The 12771-nt window shown below is 34.4% G+C and overlaps 1 protein-coding gene across 1 annotated transcript; it reads left to right on the top strand.

Annotated features, from left to right (window-relative positions):
* Nucleotides 1–4891: 4891 nt before the first annotated feature.
* Nucleotides 4892–8230, top strand: LOC147558129 (sulfite exporter TauE/SafE family protein 4-like). The gene is made up of 12 exons (XM_086659671.1): nt 4892–5336; nt 5434–5593; nt 5728–5928; nt 6018–6079; nt 6181–6229; nt 6334–6389; nt 6708–6794; nt 6868–6918; nt 7023–7262; nt 7429–7522; nt 7625–7765; nt 7858–8230. The coding sequence occupies exons 1-12, from the start codon at nt 5157–5159 to the stop codon at nt 7932–7934; spliced, it is 1398 nt and encodes a 465-aa protein (XP_086515797.1). The 5' UTR covers nt 4892–5156; the 3' UTR covers nt 7935–8230.
* The last annotated feature ends 4541 nt before the right edge of the window (nt 8231–12771 follow it).

Genomic DNA, 12771 nt, shown 5'->3' with positions numbered 1-12771 from the left:
TGAACTAGAAAATATATATATATATTGATGGAATCAGTACATGATTTTTATTAGAACTAACACATATTGATGAAATTTTTTCACATAAATATATAGTCCATTGTAAATAATGTATATTGTATGACACAAATTACATTATGGTAATGTTTTTGTTTAAAACAATATATAAATAATATGTTATTTATTAGATATTTTACATCTTACACAGAATATATTCACTAATGTTATTCATTTGATACAAGTAAGTGATAGAGTTGCTGATGAAGAAAGTGAACAAGAAATAAATTTGTTGAAGTAGGCGGTTCTTGATTTAACTCGCGATTGAAGTTCATCTTCTCCATTATATGCATACGAACTGCATCCAACATCGTTGTAATTGGAAGTACCTTAGCATGTCGGATCTGGTTGTTGAATGACTCTGATAGTTGTGAAGATATAGCAGCGTACCTATGTAACAATAATAGATTAATAACTTATTTATTATTTATCTTAAATGTGTTCAGGTAGATAAATTATGATATGTCCACTAGAAATAATGTTTTTTTATTCATAAATAATGTATAATTTATAAATAATTCTCTGTAATTGGAAAATATATTTTGTTTTGTCAACAATACGTATCATTTATGAAAAACAGCAGGGTAAAATACGGTAAAGTATATATAATGTTTAATAAAATTCATGATGTGTTCAATAAAAACTAAACTTTATTTTAAATAAGACGGCTACTGTTATGTGAAATAATATGTGTTATGTATAATAAAATACACATAATGTTTGGTAAAATTATTATAATTTAAAATCTTTTACAATCGAATGGTATGGAAACCTTCATCTGGTTCAAAAATGGTACGGAAACCTTCATCTGGTTACAACATGGATTTTAACAATCAAAATCTAAAACCTAAAACTAATGAAAATTAATACTGAGAGACAATGATATCATAATCGAAGATAATGAAATATAAACACGTATATGACAAGGATGAAAAAAACAGGTAATGAATTTTAGAGGGAGAAAATTTATAATGATGAAGATGTTTAAAGATGATACAGATAAAATGAAAGTTCAAACAAAATAGATGAAACAGATTACAGTGAAAATTATGGATATGTTTAATGATGATGAAGAAGAACATTAAACAGAAAGATGCATCTTTAAACCATTATTCATTACAAGCAGTTGATGTTCTTCTCATGAATACGAACCTGGTTATTTGATGATGGAATTCGAAATGAACGATGGTGGATTGAGTTGGTGAAATAGATTTGAAGAAGATTTCGAGCTTCAAAAATGGAGAATGCATAATGGTTTCTGAATCACAAAAGGGTTTCAGTTTTGGGGAGAGAAAACATAAGGTTTTGGGTTTCGGTTTTAGAGAGGGGGAATAAAGGATTTCTGTTATTTGGGAGGAGATTGGAAAGAGAAAGGGGGAGATAAAAAAGAAAATATAATTTTTGGGGAATTATATTCACAAGAAGGTGTTGTCTTATATATATAAGGTCATTATGGGTATTATAATTTAATATGAAACCTAGAGATTTGTGTTTTCTATAGATATGAAACTATTTGGACTAGATTTCCATTTAAATTAATATTTTGACTTAATATTCTATATTAGGGTTAGGGTGGAACAAAAGTGGGTTTAAGTGTAGGTTTTTGGACTACAAACCGAAAATTATATTATTTATTCAGTTAAAATATTCAACATATATTGTAATAATCTAATTACGGTTATAAATAGAGCCTGTGAATCTCATTCAAGGGACACCGAGAAATTTACTCTTTCATGACATCTTGAGTTAAGGTATTTTTTCTATGTCTTATTTCTAATCGACCTCTCTAATGGCTCCTCCTAATTCTTCATCTTCTACAAACACATGTTTGGATCAAGTTGGACCACAATAATTATCTAACTTTGAAGAAACAAGTCATTTCTGTAATGAAATCACGGGAACTCTATATCCATGTTGAACCTAATTCTACCTCTCTCCCTTCCACCATTATTGATCCTGAAACTAACGTACCTATTACTAATCCAGCGTTCCTCCATTGTACACGGATTGATCAAATAATTATTTTGTGGCTTAATACTACCCTCACACCTTCAATTCTTTGTCAAACCCCTGATTTTTAAACATCAAAAGAACTTTTCCTTTACCTTAAAGACATATTTTTTGCTCAAAACAGTGCTCGTAAGTCGCAACTTATGCTTCATCTACAAACTATCGGAAAGAACACACTCTTTATGGCCTAGTTCATCGCCAGAATCAAAGAAATTTCATATGCAATTTTTGCCTCTCATGCACCTATACCGACATTAAGTTGGTTCTCCATACATTACGTGGGTTAGGATCGGATTATGTTACCTTTGTTACAGCGATTAAAACTCGCGAAAATCTGTCTACTTTAATTCAACTTCAACCCATATTGTGTACTCAGGAGATGAAGATAACTCATCAACATTCATTATCATCTTCAACGGCCTTAGTTGCAAAAATAACAACATCTTCTCAATCTTTCAAGCCTACTCACCATTGAGGTAACTACCAAGTACGAGGGGCTGCTAGTGGTGGTCGATCAAACACAAGAGGTCGAGGCCGAGCTCGATCCAATAATCAATAGGGATCTTATTCTCATAATCTTGGTTCTTCTTCTTCATCCATACTTGCTAATCATTCTCAATCAGAAAATCGGTCTGTTGTTTGTCAGATTTGTGGTCGTAATGGTCATTCGACTTTACACTATCATCGAGATGATTATGCATATCAGCTCAATGATGTCCCTCAAAGCTTCACCGCCTACCAACCTCAAGAAGTGATTGTTTATCCTAATCATTATGTCGATTCAGGAGCATTGAATCATATGACCAATGATGCAACCAACATGACAACTCGAGGACCGTATTATGGAGGAGATCAAGTTGCAATTGGTAATGGTGAATTAATTTCTGTTAAGAATGTTGGTAATACCAAACTTGGTTCCCCTACTTGTTCTCTTACTTTGAAGAATGTATTTCATGTGGCTTCTCTCTAAAAAATTTACTTTCGGCTGGATTGTTTTGTTGTTTTTTATCGTGATATGTTTTTTGTATAGGATCAGCAAACAGAGAAGCGGATCCTTCAAGGCGTTAACAAAGGGGGACTTTACTAATGTTGGGGCAAAGCACTAAGGGATTTCTCTAAGAGTCTCCAATCATTAAATTTTTATTTCCTAGGAAATAATACTAAAAATAATGTGTGGCATATGCGCCTAGGATACCCATACTCTCGTACTTTTAATAAAATAATTTCAAATAAAATGCTTCCTCAAATTAAGAATTTATCATCATCTCATATATGTGAATCTTGTGTTCTTTCCAAACACCATCGTCTCCCTTACTCTTTATCAACTAATTATTCCAAAACACTCATTTCTATAATTCACACAGATTTGTGGGGACCCTCTACACTCCAGTAACATCCTCTCAAGAATTTAGGTACTTTTTTTTATTATTTCTTGACGAGTCTACTCGCTACACTTGGTTGTATTTTCTCAAAGAAAAATCTATTTTTTTTTAAATGCTTTAAGGATTTTAAGAACCTAGTTGAAAACCGGTTTAACTCCAAAATACAAATTTTACTAAGTGTTCGCAGTGGCGAATTTTCTTCGACTTTATTAAAAGAATTCCTTTTTTAACATGGAATTTTTCACCAATTTTCTTGTCCCCATACCCCCAACTAAATGGGACGGGAGAAAGGAAAATTTGTCATATAGTCGAAACGGGGCTTGCACTTCTACATCAAAGTCATCTTCCAAAGTATTTTTGGCCTGACGCTTTTGACACCACCGCTTATCTAATAAATCGTTTTCCAACTCCGGTTTTACAAAATCAACCTCCTTTTTTCTCTTATTCAACCAACAACCAAATTATAATTTTCTTAAAGGTTTTTGTTGTAGCTGTTACCCACTTCTTACACCTTATCGGAAAAATAAATTAGAATGTAAAAGTAAGTCTTGTGTCTTTACAGGTTATAGTGACCATCATAAAGGGTATAAGTGTTTAGACCCCACAACCATGAAACTTTATATCTCAAAAGATGTTCTATAACTTTATATCTCGGTTATAGTAGGCCATAACCCTATGTTCTGCCTCTGTACTGCTCCTAGAAACAGTTGGTTGTTTCTTAGATGATCAAGCAAATAGATGATTACCGAGACAAACACAAGAACCTGAAATTGGTCGACGCCAATCTGGGACACCGGCTCAATCAGCATCTGAATAAAATAATCCACGTCCAAGAGTGCCTTTGAGATATTGTAAAATACGTTTGACTGCACTAAGATGGACATCGGTCGGGCTATGTATATACTAACAAACCTGGTTTACTGAATAAGTTATATCGGATCTTATAAGAGACAAATATTGTAGAGCACCAACAAGTGATCGATAAAGGGTAGCACCTTGAAACAAATATGATAAGATTTCCAAAAGAATAGAATTTGATAGAAGAAAGGGAGAAAAATAATTATTAAATCGGTTTCAAAATACCATATAACAAAAAAGTTACGACTTTTTGGAGTATTGCATTGGAGAAATTTTCAAAATAAAGTATCAACAGTGATAGACCATGCGCCTAGCCCGTCTCTCGGCCAAGCAAGATTAGAGAGAATTACCCGTGTAGGATTCAACCATGAAACCGGCCGAATAGAGTCTTATTTTTCATGAAGTTTCTTTATAAGACCAACTAGAAATCAGACTTAGCCAATAGAGATTTATTTGAGTTTTGCATTGGAGATATTTCTGAGTGTTAAATATATTTTTTCCCAATAGGGGAAATAAGTTATTGAGGAACTTTCCTGACAATAGAAATTTGGTTTTCCTTTCTTTGAAACATTTCCAAGTTTAGAGTTAGACTGGTTGGTAATTTGGATACCATAAAGGAATTTATTTAAATTCACCATCATGTTTAAAATAATATTGTATACACATGTCACATGTTTTGTTTGGAAACTCCTCTTATAAAAGAAGCATCTTAATAATCCTCACTTCTAAGAATCTCTCTCCCACCTCTCAAAGTTTCATTTCTTATGTTTGTGTTTTCATCTCTCCAACTCAATCAAACAGACTAGTTTCCTCCTCCTTAGAGAGAGAGAGAGAGAAGAAGAAGTAGTCATGACAACAAAAGGGTTTGTTTTGTATTTGATATCTGGTTTCTCAGTGGCTATTCTTTCATCAATCTTACTCCTCAATCACCCACAATACCTTTCAACTCTTGAAATTGATGGATCAAGTTTTGCCCAATTCAATAATGGATTGAGTTCTGAACCTTCTGGTGATGACAGAGTTTGGCCTGTATAAAATCTTCTCTATATCTTAATTCTCTTCTTATTTGGTTATTTTATATACTTAAATTAAAATTGACTTCTTTTTCTTTAATGGGTTGTTGCAGAAACTGAAGTTTAGTTGGAAGATTGTAGTGGCAACTTTAATTGGATTCTTTGGTTCAGCTTTTGGAACTGTTGGTGGTGTGGGTGGTGGTGGGATTTTTGTTCCAATGCTTAATTTGGTTATTGGATTTGATACTAAATCTGCAGCTGCTCTCTCTAAATGTAATACTCTCTTTCTTTCTCTCTCTAAAAACAGAGATATAACCTGCATTTGTACCTCTCTCTCTCTCTCTAACAGACAAGTAGTGGGTTTTTTTTGTTATCTATGTCTATTGATTGATTGATTGATGTTTCAGGTATGATAATGGGAGCATCAGCATCATCAGTTTGGTATAATCTAAGGGTTCCTCATCCATCAAAAGAAGTACCCATTATTGATTATGATTTAGCATTACTATTTCAACCAATGCTCATGTTAGGAATCACAATTGGTGTTTCTTTGAGTGTTATCTTCCCTTTTTGGCTTATTACTATTCTCATCATCATTCTCTTCCTGGGTATATAATTCAATTTCCTTCTATGATTTCTTACAAAAATTCTGATTCTTTTTTTTTTTAACTTATGAAATTTATATCAAATATTTCAGGAACTTCATCAAGATCTTTCTTTAGGGGACTCCAAATGTGGAAGCAAGAAACTATTTTTAATGTTAGTTGTTCATAATTCAGTTTTTTTTCACTTGGTTTAGATCCTTTGAGGTAATAAAATATGATTTCTGATAACCCTTTTTTTACATGTCTCTGAAACAGAGAGCATTTGAAGTTCAACAACAAGGACTCTTGAACTCTAATGGTGAATGTAAGATCTTTAAAAGAAAAACTATGAATTTGTCATAAAAATTTGAACTTTTTTTAAATCTGGGTTTTATTAAAAAAATTGGTATTTTGTCTGTTTTTTTACAGGTCATATCAATGCAGATTATCAGGCTCTGGTTCCACCAGCAAAGAAATCTGGATTGGTGAGTAAGAAACTAAACACTTTGTTTGTTATATGAAAAATGATAGAGACAAGAAAAGCGGGCAGACTCTGGGTGGAAATTTTATGTGTCTAGCAGTGATTTGTGTTTTCGATGATTCTGATCCACTGAGGCGCGAATCATGACAAGGCACATAAGATTTCTGCTGACCTAGTTTTTCTTGTTCTCTAACATTACTCATTTTGATATCGACCTAGTTTTTTTTGTGCTCTAGCATTACTCATTTTGATATCTACCTAGTTTTTCTTGTGCTCTAACATTACTCATTTTCAGAACTTCTAATTCACTATACTTTTTTAGGAAATACTAAGATTTAATCTTAGGTGGCGTAAAGTTCTTGTGCTATTGGCTGTTTGGGTTTCTTTTCTACTCCTTCAAATCATCAAGGTAATACCCTCTCTCTCTATATATACATCTCTCTCTCTCTATCAAATACTGATTCTTGTCTCTCTGTTTTCAGAATCTGACATCAGACTGTAGTTTCTGGTTCTGGGTACTCAACTTCATACAGGTAAAGAGTGATTTCTAATTTGATAAAAGATTCATATTGATCAAATCCAGTATACTTTGTGACTCAACTTATGTCTTTCCTCCTTTTATGATTTGGGTTTTCAGATTCCAGTTGCACTTGTTGTGTTTGGGTTTGAAGCAGTAAAATTAAACAAAGAAAGCAAACAGAGAAGGTTTGATGGAAACACTGAAACAGTATGTGAAGCAACCATCCAATGGAGCGGATTTCATATCGCCTTTTGTGCTCTATGTGGACTCATAGGAGGCACAGTTGGTGGTCTCCTTGGCTCTGGTGGTGGCTTCATTCTTGGTCCTCTCTTGCTTGAGCTTGGAGTCATCCCTCAGGTATATAATTGTCATTCCCGTTGGGTCTGTCACGTGTGGGTTTAACTCTGCTACCATCAAACCAAACAACTAGCAATATGGAGGAGCATTAAATAGTTTATAATCCTCCATGTGTGGGACTATTCTCACAAACACAAGTTGACAGTTCTATTAAATTTTCGCGTAGGTTGCAAGCGCGACGGCAACATTCGTTATGATGTTCTCGGCATCGCTATCAGTTGTTGAGTTTTACTTGTTGGGTAGATTTCCAGTTCCTTATGGTAAGTTAGATTCCTTCTCAATTCTCATTTAACATTCTTCTTCCTACCTAGTTTTAGCGTATTTTTGCCTATTTGGATACTAATTAAGTTCCATCTTTGCAGCTTTATATCTCATTGGAGTATCAGTAATGGCAGGATTCTGGGGTCAGTTTTTCGTCCGAAAAATAGTGACAATTTTGAAAAGAGCTTCAATCATCATCTTCATTCTCTCAGCTGTCATCTTTGCTAGTGCTTTGACAATGGGTATTCATCAAAACAAACTCGTAAACTTCATTTAAACGTATGAAACTAATGGATAAATACTAAATTTTGCGATCTTTTTCATTGTTTTTCAGGCGTTGTCGGCATTGAGAGGAGCCTTCATATGATACATAATCATGAGTACATGGGTTTTCTAAACTTTTGTGGTTAGAATAAGTACTCCGACGACGACTGAATGGGATAAAATTAAAAGAGAAGCAGTAAATGGTTATATTATAGCAGCATTAACAGAGAAAGAAAGAAAGAAAGAGTTATTGGTTAATACCTAATTGACCAAACTAAACTCTGTTTAGAAACCTAGTAAAAATTGTCTTGGTTTTGAGTATTTTGTGTGTGTTAACTTCTTGTTAACACATCTTCATTCTTGTTTGATTTTTGTGATAAGTATGATTAAAATGTTGAATTTTAAAAATTAAACATGATTAAGTTATTGTTTGTTCTAGCTTATTCTAGGAGATCCATCATTGAATCCTTTTGATTTTACCTTTTCATATTTGATTGACACCCATTTCAACTGGAATGACTATTAGGTGTGTGTGTGTGTGTGTGTGAGAGAGAGAGAGTATTAGCTTTTAATTGAAAATATACTACATGGAAATTGAATGTTAGGTATGAGTCATAGATCAGTCTGGGTTAAGGGTATACAATATTAGATCATGTTTGCCTCGCCATCGATAGCAATGTCGTAAGGGTAGATTATTTGGTTAGATTTTTGAAGAAAGGGAATCGCAAACCAACCCACCTGCCCCTTAAGTTTGGGGTTCTACCTTGAGGAAATGCAACGTACGAAACATCATTAAAAGAGTCTGAGTAATAATATGCATTCTATTCCCACGTCTCGCCCAAAGGGAATAACCACCATTAGATATACACATAGAATTCTCACAGAGAGCAAAAGAACAATTTAAACTCCTTACCCCTTAATTTATTCAAATTTTAAGTTTTTCGAACGGCCAATACATTATCAACTGCGCTAAATGGTCCGACTTTCAAGCCAGATCACGGCCCGAAAGGTGATATGGGCGGCCCCAGTGGGTTAGCTTGTTTCTCATTCCTCACGGCATGATCAATCGGGGCCGGCCACATCACCTTTTGAGCCGTGGTCGGGCACGAAAGTCAGGCCATTTAGGGTTTTTGATATATTATAGACCACTACTACCAAATAGGAGTCCGGGGGTTCTGTTTAATTGTAATATAATTTCATGGAAAAGCAGGAAACATGAAATATGCCTTTTAGATGTTGATAAACTTACAGAGTTTTGATTGTCCCAAGTGAAGCCATCTCCATTCAATCTTCCTTCTGAGTTCTCCCCATTGAAGAAGATCCATTCTCTATGAAAAATTAGGGAAGAGTTTCTGTTGGGAACCCCCATGGGCTTATTTCCTCACTTGTGGCTCTGACCTCTCGTGCTCCAAATTTGGCCCATGGAAATTTTCAAATTAATAATATATGTGCACACATTTTTCACTTGAGTTCGATCAATTTATTATGACCAAGTCAAGTTAATTTGAAGTTGGTTCTATTTTTATTTTTTTTGAAACCCTCGAAACCATATTTCATTCATAAGTGATACAATTACAAATTTACAGAGATAAAATATTATTCCTATTGGCCAGATACTTGAGAGTTACATAAGTAAGTTCACAGAACTTCGAATGTAAAGTGTCTCATGTATTGAGAGAATTTGAATAGACACTGACGAAACGAGAAAGTCGAAAGATGAAAGGATCCTAAAGATCAAAGATGAAAAGACCCTAAAGGTCACCAAATAACTGGAAAAAATCGAAAACAACCACTGCCGCTGTCACCGGGGTCACCGGAAAATTTTCGCCGAAAAACCGTCGCCGTCACCGGAAAACTGCCGCCACCATAGAAAAAACCGCCGACACTTAATCCCAGGCCCCACCTTCACCACATCACACCACCATCACCATAATCACAACCATTTTCTTCATAACTCTACGCCATCGCACCACCATTGATTCCCAGAGCCCACCGTCACCAACACCACACCACCAACATCATCATTAACCCCCCACAAGATCCGATCAGCAACCTTGTCCTTGTACCCTAACCAGATCCGAACACCCCAAACCACCACTAAGCACATCACTACTCCCAGATTCAATCATAAATCAAATCTCTCCACCACCAGATCCATACCCTACCACCACCACATAAACCACCGCCACGAGCAGATCGGTCACAGCACAGCACCACATACACTCCACTAAGAAACAAAAAGAGAAGGAGAGAAAGAGAGAGCGGAACAGAAAAAAAGGGAAAGAGGAAAAGAGGAGCCCTCGCCGGATCCTGCGAGGGTTCCAATCTATATCTCAGAATTAAAACCTTAAAGCAATATTTATCTGGAGAGTGGAAGAGAAAGAGAGAGGAAAGAGAACAGCAAATCTTACTGATAGTCAAAAATCACCGCCCAAAGTGGTGGCGCCGGCCAATAACCGCCCTATCTCCACTGCAGAGCCCGTCAGTGAAAGATTATCCCCTTAGAAATTTGAGATAAGTTGATTCTATTTTTGCTTCCTAAAGATAGTCAATTCATTAAAATGGCCCCATGGACGTGACCAGTTTCCAAAATACCTTTCTTTTTTTGCAAGTTTATGTCAGTGTAGGCCAATTCTAACGGTCCGATTTTTTACTTTATTTTTTTTTCTTTTATTTTCATGTGTATTCACCTCTCTATCCTTCCTCTATTTTTCATTACCAGAGGAAGGTCGCCTACACACTCCCCGTAGGCCAGCATCACCACCACCAACCTCCCTTTCACTTCGGTTCTCTCTCTTCCTTTGTTCCTCTGCCTCTTTCTGTCCCCCTCTCTTTTGTGTCATACTCTCTAAATAACCCTAGAATATCTGAGATAAACTGTAGTTTTTTCGAGAGAACAAGAAAGGAGAAGAAAAGATGAGAGGATAGGAGACAGACATATAAGAAAAGATAGAGATGCTCATGGTGGCGATGTTGTCCGAAGGACAGTGATAGCGGTGGAAGGAGGAGGAAAAAGAGGAAGAGACGAAAGAGGAGGAAAAAAAAAGGAGGAGGAGGATGAGGAGCCAGTAAATTTGACAGTCAAAATAAAAAAAGTCAATAAATTTAAAATCATAATAAATTTGTCTTGTCAAAATCAAAATTACAGGTTTAAGGTGTGTATGAATAACAATGGGGTGAGTAAATCCATGCCGTCTTTATTTTTGTAAGTTTCGTGTTGTAACTTTGACAGTCAAAATCATAATTTGACTTGTCAAAGTCAAAATAATGTTCACGACCTCTAGATGTGATTTTTAGGATCTTTTCATTTTGTGGTTTTTAAGGTCTTTTTATTTTATTTTTGCAATATTGTACTCTTTTACCTTCATAAAGTCTTTACTTTTGTAAGTTCCGTGTTGTAATTTACGATAGTAAATCTATGTTGTACTCAAAAGAGTCAAAAGTCTCCAAACCATGTAATGTATTGGATTTAATTCCTACATATATATATATATATATATATATATATATATATATATATATGAAAATTTTGGTTTTATAAAAAAAAAAAAAAAAAAAAGAATAACAAGGTGTGAGTAGTATTTTCTTTTTTTTAAAGTTAGGCGTGAATACCTCATCAAAAAAAAAGTTAGGCGTGAATAGTTAGAAACATGTGTTTGTAAAATTTCCGAGAGGACAGCTTCTTTCATTTGAGAAATTTTATGAGCGCCTCCAACTGTTGCTCTTCAAGCCTAAACTTGTCTGGTTGTTTAAGCTAAATCAAAATATTAGATGGTTGAATCAGTAATCAATTTAATATCATATAAGAAATATTATAAAGAATATGAAATATTATTAATCAGGCCATATTTTAGTTTACTTTATAGAGTAATCTTTATCTGTTTTTGTTACAATTTAAGGTGTTAATATTATGGTTTACTTTTAGTAATTAAAGGTACAACTTCTCTGTCTCATATTAATTAAGAAAAATTATCAAGTTGTTAGCTAACAAATATGATTTGTTTATTTCTAGTTAAATAATTAGAGAGGAGTCTTAGGACAAGAGGAAAATATTGTCTTTTTCTTTTTGGGATATATGAAGAGTAAATGTCTTGAGACCTGAACCTGATCCTTTGTCACAGTGATCTCTTGAAAATCAACTCTTTGAGTGTGTGAGTGTCATTACAAAACTTTAAACTTACTACCTAACCAACATGGGGCTCAAAAGAAGTTAGGGGATACAAACTATGTGGATAAATGTAGACCTTTGAACTTTTCTTTTATGTTTAATTATGATTTTGCTGGTTAAAGATAATTATTGGACAAACAATGGGGAAAAAAAGAGCAAAATCAATAATAAAAAATACCTGAGCAAAAATGGATGAAAAATTGAAAACGAGAAGCAGTTTAGAAGCTGGTCATCCTTACGATGTCCACTTTAGTAAGTTTGTCGTCTTTAGGAAGCCAAAACAAAATTAACTTTTATTTTGTACAAATACAGGAAATTAGGTCGGAAGTCCACTTTGTGATTTTTAGCTAAACAATTACATTTTCACCACAATAAGATGAGATTTTCAAGCAGGTTTTCCACTAAAGATTTGGGTAATTCAATTGATTGGTTGTTCTAGAAACTACTGCGCGGTCCATTTTAGCTCTGTTGCAGCGAAAATCGAGTTGTTTAGGGTCTCAAGCAGATTTTAATCGCAATGACATGAGATTCCGAACAGATTTTCAACTTAAGATTTGGGAAATTCCATTGATTAGTTTTTAAGAAGCTAATGGGTGATCTGTTAAATTAAGCTCCGTTGAGGTGAACATCGGGTTCTTTCGAGTTTTTTGGTTGAAAATTCTGTGAAAAGATATTAAAGAGATAAACTCTATTAAAGCTCTACTGCTTTCTGAAAATTTTCATATACCAACGTAGACTGCAGCAAATAATGGAAAGAATTTTGATTGTTTCAAGGTTTTTTTCGAGAGAATACCCTCTTATTTTGCAGTTGCAAAT

Source organism: Eschscholzia californica, unplaced genomic scaffold, assembly GCF_041429995.1.
Source record: "Eschscholzia californica isolate CP2 unplaced genomic scaffold, dmEscCali1.0.p SCAF_2, whole genome shotgun sequence".
Lineage (NCBI taxonomy): Eukaryota > Viridiplantae > Streptophyta > Magnoliopsida > Ranunculales > Papaveraceae > Eschscholzia > Eschscholzia californica.
Note: the sequence above shows the minus strand (reverse complement) of the source record. Positions and strands in the feature narration are given on the sequence as shown.

Bases quoted from the DNA above. Each gene is read 5' to 3' on its own strand.
- LOC147558129 (XM_086659671.1), top strand. From the start codon at position 5,157: ATGACAACAAAAGGGTTTGTTTTGTATTTGATATCTGGTTTCTCAGTG. The intron at 5,337-5,433 runs GTATAAAATCTT...GGGTTGTTGCAG, and splicing joins GTGATGACAGAGTTTGGCCT to AAACTGAAGTTTAGTTGGAA. The intron at 5,594-5,727 runs GTAATACTCTCT...TTGATGTTTCAG, and splicing joins TGCAGCTGCTCTCTCTAAAT to GTATGATAATGGGAGCATCA.